The 13,604-nt window shown below is 32.1% G+C and overlaps 1 protein-coding gene across 2 annotated transcripts in view; it reads right to left on the bottom strand.

The window, feature by feature from the left end:
• Cep112 (centrosomal protein 112) overlaps positions 1–13,604 on the bottom strand; it is a 448,365-nt gene that overhangs the window by 352,421 nt on the left and 82,340 nt on the right. For both annotated transcript variants that reach the window (XM_026406648.2, XM_077800819.1), the window contains 2 exons: positions 3,791–3,877; positions 1,200–1,299 (listed from right to left, as the gene is read on the bottom strand). In XM_026406648.2, coding sequence (XP_026262433.2) covers positions 1,200–1,299; positions 3,791–3,877 — 187 coding nt within the window. The remainder of the gene's footprint in view (positions 1–1,199; positions 1,300–3,790; positions 3,878–13,604) is intronic.

Here is a 13,604-nt window from a genome sequence, read left to right as displayed (position 1 = left end):
TGGTGATCTAGGGGAGAGCCACTAAGCTCTTCAAACTCCTGAAGAAAACCTTCCTTTCCCCTATACACTAGCTCATTGCCTATAGCCTATCATTCACAAATCCTCACTCACTCTTCAAAACTTTTTCTTCAGGTCCATTCTCACAACTCACGCTGCCATGCCTCAGATATTCTGGGTCCTTATCATTTCTTATGCAAAATTACACAAGTGTAGAAGCCTGAACATCTTTGAGTTAGAAGGAACTTTACGTATTTTTCTGATCTCAGCATCTTATAATGAAGAGCACAACTGAATGAGATCCTATGTTTTCTAATGAGTGGAATGCTCATTCCCTACCCCCTCCCATTCTGTCTCCATGTTCAACACACTCATCATTACCAACCTACAGTACCTAAAATATGAGGTCCTAAAGTTCACACCTCAAAAGTCACTGCCTTCCCAGCATCTAGAAGATAAGTTCAAATTTGTAAATCTGAAATCCATGCTTAAGCTAGCCCGATGTGAATCTTTAAAATTCTTATGTTAATGCATAGGTTACTCACTCTAGCTAAACAGTTTTGCAGCATCCTTCCCACAACTTAACCAATTTTAGCATTCCCACCCTAACATGGGGGACTTTTCTCCAACTAATTAAATCTTATCAAACTTAAAAATCTTACAAAAGTTCCTTTCTCCAAAAATTACAACACTTTGTTCCATGACTGCCTGCTTATTTAGATGTTTTCACCCATAATCATTGTTAATTTAAACCGTGATTAAATGTTTTCTTGTCCCTCTTCAAGAATGTGTAAATGGGGAATATTGATTAAAAAACACTTAAAACCTGAAGGAATAAAGAAAACTATCATTTCAATATATTATTGCACCTAGATTCTTTAAAATATTAATTATCAAGATTTACATTGCTAAAATTGGAATATGTTTTATATTATATAAAATATTTCTCTTTGCCTAGCAAGCCATAGGTCTGATCCTCACACCTGTCAATCACAATACTAGTTGTTACCACTTCATGTGTACACATGGGTATGCACAGAGACACACACTGTTATACCCAGTCATATGAAAGCCCACATAAATTTGTCCATATAAATTTGATGAAAACTCAACAAAAAGCCAGTAATTAAATTTTAGTTTCAAATTTGATAATCACTAAAATAAAAATATTATTAAAGATTTACAAAAAATCACAATATAACCTTTCTTTTCAAGCTTTCTTATAGTCTCGTCAGCTTCATTTTGTTTCTTTTTATATAAAGTTTTCAATTCTTCGGTTTCTTTATTCTTTCTTTCTAAAATCTGCAATTAAATGTAAAATGTTTTAGTATATTAAGCATAGAATACATAATTTTAAAAATAACCATAATATATCTGCAAGTCTGTCTCTGTCAATTTCAGAAATGGTTTCCCCCCAAAATGGTAAAAATTATAGCACCCTTAAAAAATTATTAAATATGCTAGAATAATTATTATCTGAAAAAGTATGAGATCTCTTTGGAATTTTCACATATCAATTTTTAAGAAGATTATAAATAATAAATTAGATGATTCCCGAAAATATAATTCAGAAATTAAGCTGTTATAAAATGGCAGAGAGAAGCCATCAGAAACTTGACATGCTGGGATAGTACAATTCATTCCATTGAATTGGAATAGAACATATTTTAGCTGAGCAGATCCTGAATCCTCCCACAAGAGTTTCCTCCCATAACAATGACAAGAATTCCCAGATACACAGGAAGATGACATCTAAAAATCTTCTTTAATATCTAGCTCTGCTATTGTGAATCCAAAAAATGAGCTCAAAATATGCCAAAAATTGCACAAAATTTTTATATCAGTGACATGTATCTATATCAGAGACTTTAATCATTTAATAAATTTAATCATTATTTTATACGTCAGAACATATCTTCATTTTTTAAAAAACTACAGGAATAACTAAAGTGTAGGAAAGTTAGCGAGCAAGAGAAAGTACTGACTTGGGGGAAAAGAAAACCAAATTGAGGTAGGAGTACAAACATCCACAACTTTTCTAATGATTGAGCCATATTTCCTATACACCCAAAATCATGTTAAAAAAGATGTCTACTAATGTCTAATCAACTTTTCCTTAGTGTTTTTATTACCAGTGTTCTATTTTACCTTTTCTTGTTTAAGTCTCACATCTAAGACTGACAGGTAAATAAAAAAAGAAGTTTGACCCTAATGTCTGCAAAGAAGCAAAAAAAGAAAAGAATGTATGCAAACAGATACAACACTCTAATTTTATTCCTCCCCAATTGGTGACATTTAGAAAATGCCATACAAGGAGCAAACTAATAACATACTTTCCAAATCTAGCACAAGGTCAAGAATTTTACTTACATTTCACCTGGAAATTCAGATTATCGATACTATTTTCTTTTTTCACATTGGATTTATTTAAAAACAGAAATTTCTAGAAAGAACTTTTAAATTAAATGTTTTTCATAGAATACATCTTTGTAACAAGCAAACCAAGAAGGCCTACTTCAAACTCTATTTTGCTGATTTTGCCAAATATACCTTTTATATCCATTTAGTGTGTGTGTGTGTGTGTGTGTGTGTGTGTGTGTTCACACAGGAAGAGAGATTCTATTTCATTTGAACATGTTATATAAAAATTATATCACTGACTTAAATTTATGATACAGAAATGTTCTACCTAAACAATGTAAAGTAACATTCTAATCAAAGCAAAAAGTAAAATTTGCCTTTGACCTCTGAATGGGGGAAAAGAAAAGGAAATAATTAAATTTTTAAAATATTTTTAATTGTATATAGACACAATACCTTTACTGTATTTATCTTTATGTGGTGCTGAGGATCAAACCCAGTACCTCACACATGCTAGGCAAGCGCTCTGCCACTGAGCCACAACCCCAGCCCAAATATTTTTTTCTGTAATATTCTATCAGAGGTTTCCTACTTGTTGCTTTGAAATAAAATGAGTCATATATGCACCTGACTAAATACTAATATGTTTTCTATTTTTGAGAAAGCTTGAATACATAATGGTTGCCACCACCCACCTCTGTCTGTTATTCAGTTTGGGGAACAGAATATGCAAACTTTCTATTTGGATCAACTTTATGTATTTAAAATACACAAGTGTTATTATCACCAAATATTTTAAATATTACTAAAATATACTCTCAACTCAAATTTCACAATCATAAGTTGACCATTCTTGCTGAGCCAAGTTAGAAAGACAAGTAAAATTTTTATTTAAAAATAAAGATTAAAATATTTGAAGGCCTAAATCTCAATAAGCTGCTCAAAAAGAAGCCTAAGCTATCAGTTCTAGCTTCACAGTGCATGCATCTGTATATAATATAGATACCAACCAGAAAAAAGTCCGAGAGTTGCTTTCTAAATTAAGAGAAAACTATAATTATCAATAAACTAAAAGAATATTAGGATGAAACAAAATCTAAGACAGGTGATGTGTTATTTCAATTTTTATATAAGGTAGTGACAGAATCAAGATAAAAAAAAAAAACTCTTAAGTAGTCCAACCTTGAAATAATAGTAAAAGAAATAAAGGGAAATATAAATATAAGGTCTGAAATAAACATTTTGCAAATGAATTTTAAAGATTAACTTCTGCTGAGAGGTTACCCTAGCAAATTCCATTTATAAGATAGAATATCATAAGGTACACAAACATGTGGATGGTTTGAGAGATAGATAAATAAATGGATCATCACAAGATCTAGAATATTTCAATATTCAATAAAAATGAAATTAATAAGCATATGTGCCCTACCTTCTGGACATCAGCATCATGTTTCTGTTGAAGTTTAAGTTTTTCTTCATGAAATTTTGCTTCCATCATTTTTGTTTTCATGTCCAACTTCAAGGAAAATATTGTAAAGGTATTATTAATTTACTTTCCCCTTTGGCAAAAATATACCATTAAATTAAAATAATGCCCTACATTTTAAAAAGTATTATTTTCTACTTTTACCTTGTAGCCCATGTTCTAGCAATCATACTACATCTACAAATACATCAACTACATTCTTTCAATTACTACCAAACTAATGAAAAATTTTTAAAATAAATTTCACTTTATAGGTAAAACTGAAAATCACCTAAGTTATCCCCTACCTCCTTCTATGACCCACAAAAAATGTCCTTTTATAGTGGTATTCTGCTTATACACTTACATCCACATAGTATTCTAGCCCTTAATATTTTTTATTTTAATAGATCTCTTCCAACCCTTGGTTCCTTTGCTCACATCTACATTCTCATTCAAAATATTCTTATTTTGAATAAATATTAAATATTCTTATTATTCAGTATCCTATATATTAAAAAATGATAGTTTGAGCATAAAATCCTTAAAAATAGCAAATTACTGAGAAACACGTCCCTCTCCTGGGATGACAAACTACCAATCCCTCAAGGCAATGACCTTGTATCTTTTCAAGCATCCCTTAACAACTCCTGTCCTCCCCACCAACACTACATGCAACAGTGTTCTAAGCAGAACCAGAAAAAATATCATCAATGCTTATTGGTAAAGAGTGTACCCTAAAATTAAAATAACAGTAGTAATAGGATTTATTCCTTAGAATTTAAAAGAATATGTAATTTAAAAGAATGGATTCTGACAGAACTCATTTCTAACTATAATTCTAATCCAATTACATATCAATTGTGTGACTTTGGACAAGTCATAATTTTGACATCACCTCCTCTTCTGCACATAAGGAAAATCATGCTTCCCTCAATGACTGAAAATTCTATTCAATGGAATAACTTAAGGGACCATTCTCAGTATAATATGTATACAAAGTAAGTATGCAGAAATATTCATCTACAATCTTAAGAAAAAATGTCCTTTTAAAATATTAGAAATGTACTTTCAAAATATTTTCTTGAAATTTTTTAGATGCATTTTATTTCACTTATTTCAAATACAAAATTAATATAAACAACATAAACATACAGCCAAATTAAAATTTTACAAATAAAAGCTACATAACACACAGTTTCTAACTTTTAACCATTATAAATAGTAAAGGTGACAGTTGCCTATTTACTATGCAAAAGGAAAAAGTCTGAACATTTCTTTTCCTGTGCCTCTAAATCATGAGGTACTTCCTCCTTATCTTTGCTGAAAGGGAACTGATTGATCTAAATAAATAAGACGATCCTTAACAGAAGTGTTTTTGGAGTCTATTAAATAAAGCACAAAAGTCAGTATAACAAAACTGGCCAGGAGTAGAGGACACAGTTCACTGCCAGATGTCCCCATAATACCTTTTAGAGGACTTGTCATATCATCAGCTTCTGAGGGTTGGCCCTAAATACCATGTGACTGTCTATGGTATCCCACTCACCACCTCTCACCTGTCCCACCTGAAACTGTATTGACCAAATTAGAAATAAACACCTAATATATGCTTAAGCAATTGATTACCTGATGAATAAGTGGTTATTCAGATTCTCTCAAGAATCACAACAAAGACAGCAAATCTGTGTACGGTCAAGGAAAGTCAAAGCAGAGGAAGTGGTGTCAAAGTGATGACTCCCCAAAGTCACACAATGATATGTGGTGGGATTAGAATTATAGTTAGAAATGAACTCTGTCAGAATCTACTGTCCATACATATTCTTTTAAGTTGTGCGGAATAAATCCTGTCACCTCTGTTCTTTTAATTTTAGGATAGCTCCTTATATATATTTGACTTTCCATCAGACTATTGTGCTGAGAAACTGGAATGTTCTAGAGCACTATCATCAAGAGAAAGCAGATGAAGAAGTATGCAGAAGAAAGCGAAGCAAAGACACAAACAGAAAAGAATATAAACAACTTAATATCTGAAACAAGATCCAAGTAAACTATCTCTCCAATAATTTCTAGAATATAAGGCTATAATTCAAAATCTGTGTGCCTTTTTATTTATGGTAGAATGATAGATTTCTGTTCTTCGGTATAACATTAAAGAAAAATTCAATTTAGCCCAAGACGTTCCTACATACCTTTTACTCAGAGATTCATTAATTGTTTATGTTTTGCCCTACGTGCTTTATGACTTTATATATAGATCTACATATATATATGTGGGGAGAGAGGGAAGAAGATGAGGACAGAAAGAAAGAGACTTGCATATTATTTTCTAAATCATTTTTAAAATTATTAACATCATGCCTCTATCCCTAAGAATTTGAGCATATATTTCCTTAGAACAAAAATACTGCCTTTCATAATAACAGCATAGTTGTAAAGATCAGAAAATATAATATTAACACAATAATATCATCAAATGAGAAATTTATACTCAGCTTAGAAATTATCAAAATAATGCCATTTATAGCTAATATTTTCACAGTCCAGGATCCAACCCAGGATCAGGCATTGAGTTTAGTTGTCATTATCAACTCTTTCCTTTAATCTGAACAACCTTTCTTTGTGTTTATGAGCTGAAATTTTTGAAGAGTACAGTCAATTACTGTACTCTTTCTTAATTTGAATTTATCTGAAGTTTCTTTATGATCAGATTTCTTAGATTTTAGTAAGAATGGCACTACAGAGATGCTGTGCCCATTTTTTACACCATTGTAAAAGGATATTGGCTTGTCCTAATATTTTCAATGTAAGGTTAAATGACTTTGTTAAAATATGGAATATCACAATTTTATAAAGGTATCATTAAAAAGAAAGTTTCCCTACAACCATCCCTTAAAAAAAAAAAAAAAAAAACAGAAGAGTATCTCTTCTCTTGAAACTCTGAACTTGATGCCATTGGATAGCTCTATATTTCTGCCCTGTACATTATGGAATGATTCATGAGAAAGTATCAGGATCAGAATACATAAATAGTGGGCTAAGGTTATGGCTCAGTGGCAGAGTGCTTGCCTAGCACACATGAGGCACTGGGTTCGATCCTTAGCACCACATAAAAATAAATAAAGGTATTGTGTCTATCTACATCTAAAAAAAAACTTTAAGAAAAAATACAGAAATAGTCTTACTAATGTAATATAAAAAGATAATATGAAAATACAAGGTTTAGGTGGAGATGTAGATCTAAATAAATATAGATGTGTGAATCTATATTCACATTTTGTATAAAAGACAAGAAAAAAAATTGCTTATTTTAGTTTAACAAAAAAAGACTGAAATTGAAAGACTAAATATAACGTTTCTAATTTGTTTGACCTGTAAGTAATCCTGACACCAAACAATACTTAAATGTTCTTTTCCTGGGATCAGGATATGTATCATTTCAAATTTGAAAGCCTGGAGACGTACCTAAGCTATAATGAAGAAAAGAGTACCAAACGAACCTCCCACTGTAAACCAGCATAGAATAGGACAAAATATATGAGGAAACTGTACTCTGGCACTGAACAACAGGCAATGCAGCATGGTGATCCTATGAATTGACTCCACAATTTCAGCTCAGAAACACAAAGAAAGATTGTTCAGATTAAAGGAGAGAGTTGATAACGATAACTAAAGTCAATGCCCGATCCTGGGTTGGATCCTGGACTGGGAAAATATAGGTATAAATGGCATTACTGTGATAATTTCAAAGCGGACTATAAATTTCTCATTTGATAATATGGCTCTTTGCCTGGGTACAACTGGAGTCCAGGTATAGCACCACAGGCCCACTGAGCTGAAAAGGCAGAGGTCTGAGTCCACAGCAGTTAAAGAAGCAGGAATCTTAGGTACAGAGCACTGGAGAAGTCTAAGCTGCCCACTAGAATCCTCTGCCAGTCCTGGACTGTGAGTTAGTGGGCTGGAAGTGCAGGCACTGAATGAATAATGGAACACAGCTGCTACACGTAAAAAACATAACCAGGATTACAAATTAAACAGGGCTGGGAGACACCAAGGATACAGGAATATGGAGACATCTTCCTAAAAACTTGTGAACACCTGGGCATCCAGTTGAAACACCATAAGGACTATACCTTAAACCTACACTAAACTTGCCTACAAAAGGCTAAAGCAAGCCTCTCAGATCCTCAGATACACAGTATGTAAGCTGTGTTCATTAGATTGGAGGGATTTAAGTACATGTTTGACTTTCCACAGATTTGCCCATAGAATATTAAGCCAAGTCTACACAACTTGAATAGTCTACAGGAATGGGAAAAAAATCAATATTCCATAAAGGAAAATAACAGAATCCAGAGTTTCCACAATGTCCTTTGAACAAAAATTAATAAACATGCACAAAAAGAAATTTTGTACATATGCAGACACAAATTTTTTAAAAAGGCATTAATAAAACTCAAGATGACTGTTTACCACAGAAGTGTTTAATACAGCTAATACTAATAACTTCAAAAAACTCAAGGAACATATACTGGTAAAAAAAATTTTCATAAAACAGTAGTGATCAGAAGACAAATAAATTATATCTTAGAAATGCTGAAAGAATAAACAAACTTATCACAGAACTGTAATAAAAAGAAATACTGAAAGATCTTCCTAAGAATGAAAGCAAATTATATGAGATGAAAACTTACACATGAAGAAGGGTAGCAGAAATAGTAAAGTGGATAAGTTAAAATTATTTTTATATTCTTATCATTTTATTTAAAGACAACTCTTTTAAAAATCTAACAATGAAATGTGGGTTTATAATGTACATAGAGTCATCACAACAATAGCACAGATGAAGTAGGGTTAAATTGGATTACACTATTTTAAAATTATTAGATTTAGGAAGTGAGAATTGAAAGTAGGAGAAATTCCATGTGGGTGATAAAACTCTGACATAAATAAACTTTTATAAGGTAAGGACACATATTTTAGCCCTAAAACAATGATTCAAGAAAAAAAAGGAAGATATAAATAAGAAGTCAACAGAAGTTGTTAAAATGGAATAATAAAAAAGTAAATAAACAAAAATAAGCCAAGAAACGAGCAATGAAGGAATGGAAAGAAAAAGAGGGGCTCAGTCAAAATGAATACCAAGAAGGCAGATATAATCATAATGAATAATGATTACATTAACTTTAAGTGCACTAAACAGTCCAATTAAGTGATTGAGTTATGAAATATTCTTTAAATGGCCCCAGTATATGTTGTCTGCAAATAATCCATTTTAAATGTAAAAGCACAAATAGGTTGAAAATTAAAGGATAAAATGAAATACTACAAAATAAACCTGCAGATCTTTTACTGCACTTCTTTTCATTCATGAGAATAAAATACAATAAAATATCTGTAGGAAAAGAGTTGCAACAAAAGACTTAAGGGCTACTTCATAATGACAGAGGAAGACTTCCTAAGGATTCAATAGCAAAATTTCCCTGCACATTCAGAATTAGAAAATATTCATAATAGCTGCCATTCTGACTGGAGTGAGATGAAATCTTAGAGTATTTTAATCCAGAATATGAAAAGAACTCTTACAGGGCAATACTAAGATGAAATTGCTTTAAAATGTTTAGCAAAAATTTAAACAAATGCTTAATATTAAAAAGATAAATTGTCAATAAGTGCATGATAAGATGCTCAATATAATGATAACCATCAGCGAATATAAATTAAAACAATCATGAGATCAAGCTGTACAAACACATGAAGGTAAGCAGGATAAGCTCAGTGGTAGAGTGCTTGCCTGGAATGTGTGAGGTCCTGAGTTCAATCTCCAGCACTTCAGGAAAAAAATAAAGAAATCTTAAATGCAAGTCGCTTAGTGAAAGAAGCCAGTCTGGAAAAGACAAACATAGGACATCTAGAAAAGATAAGGAGAGATGAATAGGTTGAGCACAAAGGATTTTTATGGCAATAAAACCATTCTGTGTGATACTATATGGTGTGTGTGTATATATATATATGGCATTATGCACTTGTCAAAACCTATAGAATTTACAATACAAAGAATGAACCTGTTGTAAACTATGGACTTGAGTTCATTACAATGTGTCAGTAATGGCTCATCAATTTTGTAAAAAGTACACCACACTAATGTAAGACGTTAATATTAGAGGATACTGTTGAGGGGGAAGGTGAGCTAACTGGAAATTCCATATACTTTCAGCTCAATTTTTCTATAAAACAAAAAGTGCCCTTTAAAAAAATCACATAACTTTAAAAAAAAACTTACAGTGAGATACCATTTACATCACTAAAATGGCTAAAATAAATTTTAATTGAGAATATCAGGTGTTGGTGAAGTTATGGAGCAACATGTACCCTCACTGCTGATTGGAGGATAAAATGGCAGTTACCTGTAAAACACTTTAGCAGTTTTGTCCAAATCAAATGAAAGCTTATATTAAAAAAAAAAAAGAAAAGAAAAGAAAATCTTACACACTAATTTTGATAGCATTCTTAGCCTTAAGAGCCAAAACTGAAAATAAACCAAAGGTCAATTAACAGAATAGTGAATGATGAAGTTATAGTACATCCATACAACAGAACATTATTTCAGAATGCTGAACAATTTTTTTAACTGCTGATGCATATAATAACATGGAAAAATCTCAGAAACTTTATGTTGGGCAAAAGAAGCTAGCTACAGAAGGTAAATAATGTATTAATTCCATGTATCTCTAATTTATTCTTTTTCTAAGTTAATCAATTCTCTTTCCTTGTCTTCAGGTTTTTCAAATCCTGATGTCTCTTTTCTCAAATCTTCTACTTTTATCAATTATCTCTGACAAATCACAAATACAGAAAATTGAAAATAAAATATGTACCCATATAACACATTTGAGACATTTCATAAAAATATTTTTTCAAGTTGTAGATGGACATAGTACCTTTGTTTTATTTGTTTATTTATTTATCTATTTATTTATTTTTATGTGGATAATGAGGATCTATTTATTTATTTTTATGTGAATGATGAGGCTCAAACCCAGTACCGCCCATGTGCTGCTAGGCGAGCACTTTACCACTGAGATACACCCTCAGCCTCAAACAACATTTTTATGGGAGAAAAAAGGGACAATCATAAATCTATAGAATTGGGGGATAGAAAGAATATATTTAATACATATAGTTACAGGAAGTGGCTCAAACTTTACCAGCAATGCATTACATCTTAAAATTCAACTTTAATTTTAAAATAAAAACATCGATGAGATAAATGTAATGATACTTCACCGCATAATTATCACTACTACATTGAGGTATTATTCACAAGTATTCTGTGCATCCTAATTTTGCACCAAAGACAGTTTAGTAATAAATACTTTTTCAGGGGCTGGGGTTGTGGCTCAAGTGGTAGAGTGCTCGCCTAACAGCACATGGTAGGCACTGGATTCAATCCTCAGCACCACATAAAACTAAAATAAAGATATTGTATCCACCTAAAACTAAAAAATTAAATATTTATTAAAAATAAATATTTTTAGTGATTCCAGCAAAATTTTAAAAGTTTCACATCATTATTATACTTTACTATTTTGCAAAAAAAAAAAAAAAGGTATAAAATCAGTGACCATCATGTGGTCACAGCAAAACTCAAAGAAAAGTTACTATATATAGCTATTATCAGTCATTAACCCCAAGATTTAAAATACCTATAAAATTAGCAGAAATTTTCTTGGGACAGAATATAATTACATTTTAAAAGGGTAAGAGAAAACTGAGTGAGGCATACAGAAATTATACAGTGTGAGACAGAAATACAGATAGAAAGATGAAATAATAGTATAAATAGCCATTTCAAAGCAAAAATCCTCACTTAAATGATTAAGAAACATTATTATCATAAGAACAAACAATAATATAAGCTATACAAGAAAGTTGTTGTAGAAGTAGCAGTAGAAGAACAATAGCAATAGCTATTGTTGACACAGGAGTAGTAATAGAAGGTACAGTAGCAGCAGCACCAAGAAATGGGATAAAGAAATTGAAAAAGGAAACTGACAACATTTGCTTGATTACACACTATGTGCAAAGCACTGTTCCTAGAAGTTTATATGCATAATTTCATGTAATCTTCACAATGATTTTCTAACATAGGTGCTTTTATTGCCCCCATTTTACAGATCAAGAAACAAAGGCACAAAGTGGTACTGCTCAAGGTCACATGGCCAAGGAGGTATAAAGTCTGGCCTGATTCATATTCAGGAATCTTTCCACATCATAAAGTGATATAATTCTGAGTAATTTTTTAAATGAGGGTTCACCTGTTTTAATAGAATAATACATAAACAGAACTCAAATGAGGAAAAGATGATGGGCTCTCTAAATAAATAATCATGTGGTTTTAATAAATGAGTGTATAATAGAAAACCTGGCACAACTGGAAAGAGAGGCAGGGACAGGCACAGGACAGAATCATCACATTCTTATAAAACACATCATGGCTTAATGTTCTTCTCTGAAGGTTTCTTTTAATTTTTTAAAATTAGTTCAGAGCTCCTACCTTTTCAAGTCCATTGTTTGAAGGTACACTTTACCTCACTGATTTTTATTTAATAGAACTTACAAAAATCCTAGTTAAGTGTTACACAGAAGAACTTGCTGTTTAAATATTTGGGCTTTCACCACAAGAATATTATTCTCTTTTTTCCTTAATGAACTTTTCAATAAATATTCCATACATTCTTCATTTCCCTTCAGAATTTGTCTTTTGCTCTTATTAAAACTGTACTTTCAACGTCACAATGACATTAGTATCATTTTCCATGCAAAGATCCTTTGGTGACCGGATCTAAAGGTGGATTTCATCCTTTTCTCATTGGCAACTTGCACCAATCACCACTTCTGTCCTTGGCTTCTGCCATGGTCTCTTCTCATCCTAGAGGATATTTTTCTACCTCTTTTACATTATCTACTTCTGTGTACCTAATGGTTAGCATTGCCCTGAACCGAATCCCACAGTCATCTTCCACTATGTACAAATACTTTTCGTTGGTGATCTTTTCAGTATCTAATTCTAACCTCAAATGCAGATGAATCACAATTCTCAATCTCCAGGCCTCTTATCTTTCCTGGGTTCCAACTGTCCCTTAGACATCTCCAGTTAGATGTTTCTATGGCACATCAAATTCAACAATCATTAAAAATAGTACCTACTATGTACAAACAAGTTCCTTATCTTTTATTCCTCTTTTCCAGTAGTTGCCAAAATTCCATCCTAGCACACAGTGCCTCACTTGCAGCCTTACTACCACCAATCTGCTAGTCAGTCTTTCTTTGCAGTGCTAGGCATTAAACCCAGTTACAACATTAGGCAAGTGCTCTACCACAGGGCTAGAGTCCCAGCCCCAAACGGTCTTTCATTAACCCTCACCTCAACTCTTAGAATAGCCTCTTCACCAGTTTCCAATCTTTCACACACTAATACATCTGAGAAACTACTACCAATTTACTTTTCTAAAACATAGTTGAGAAAAATGTTACTCTGTAGTTGACATTTCATGGCTCTGTCTTATGGACAACAACATACAGTTTTGACTTTACCACTCTCTTTTCTTTTTCTTAGCACCAGCTAAATGATGGATGAGCTGCAGCTAAAAACACAGCTCTGTTTTCTTGATTCCAAGTCTGCTCTTACTATTAAAATCCCACACAATTCAACTCCTGGCTCAAATGTCACTTCCTTCATGAAGTCTACCTCAGGTTCCCCACACAGAAGCAAGAT

This window comes from Urocitellus parryii, chromosome 7, assembly GCF_045843805.1.
Source record: "Urocitellus parryii isolate mUroPar1 chromosome 7, mUroPar1.hap1, whole genome shotgun sequence".
Taxonomy (NCBI): Eukaryota; Metazoa; Chordata; class Mammalia; order Rodentia; family Sciuridae; genus Urocitellus; species Urocitellus parryii.
The sequence above is the reverse complement of the archived record's forward strand: the minus strand, read 5'-3'. Positions and strand labels throughout refer to the sequence as shown.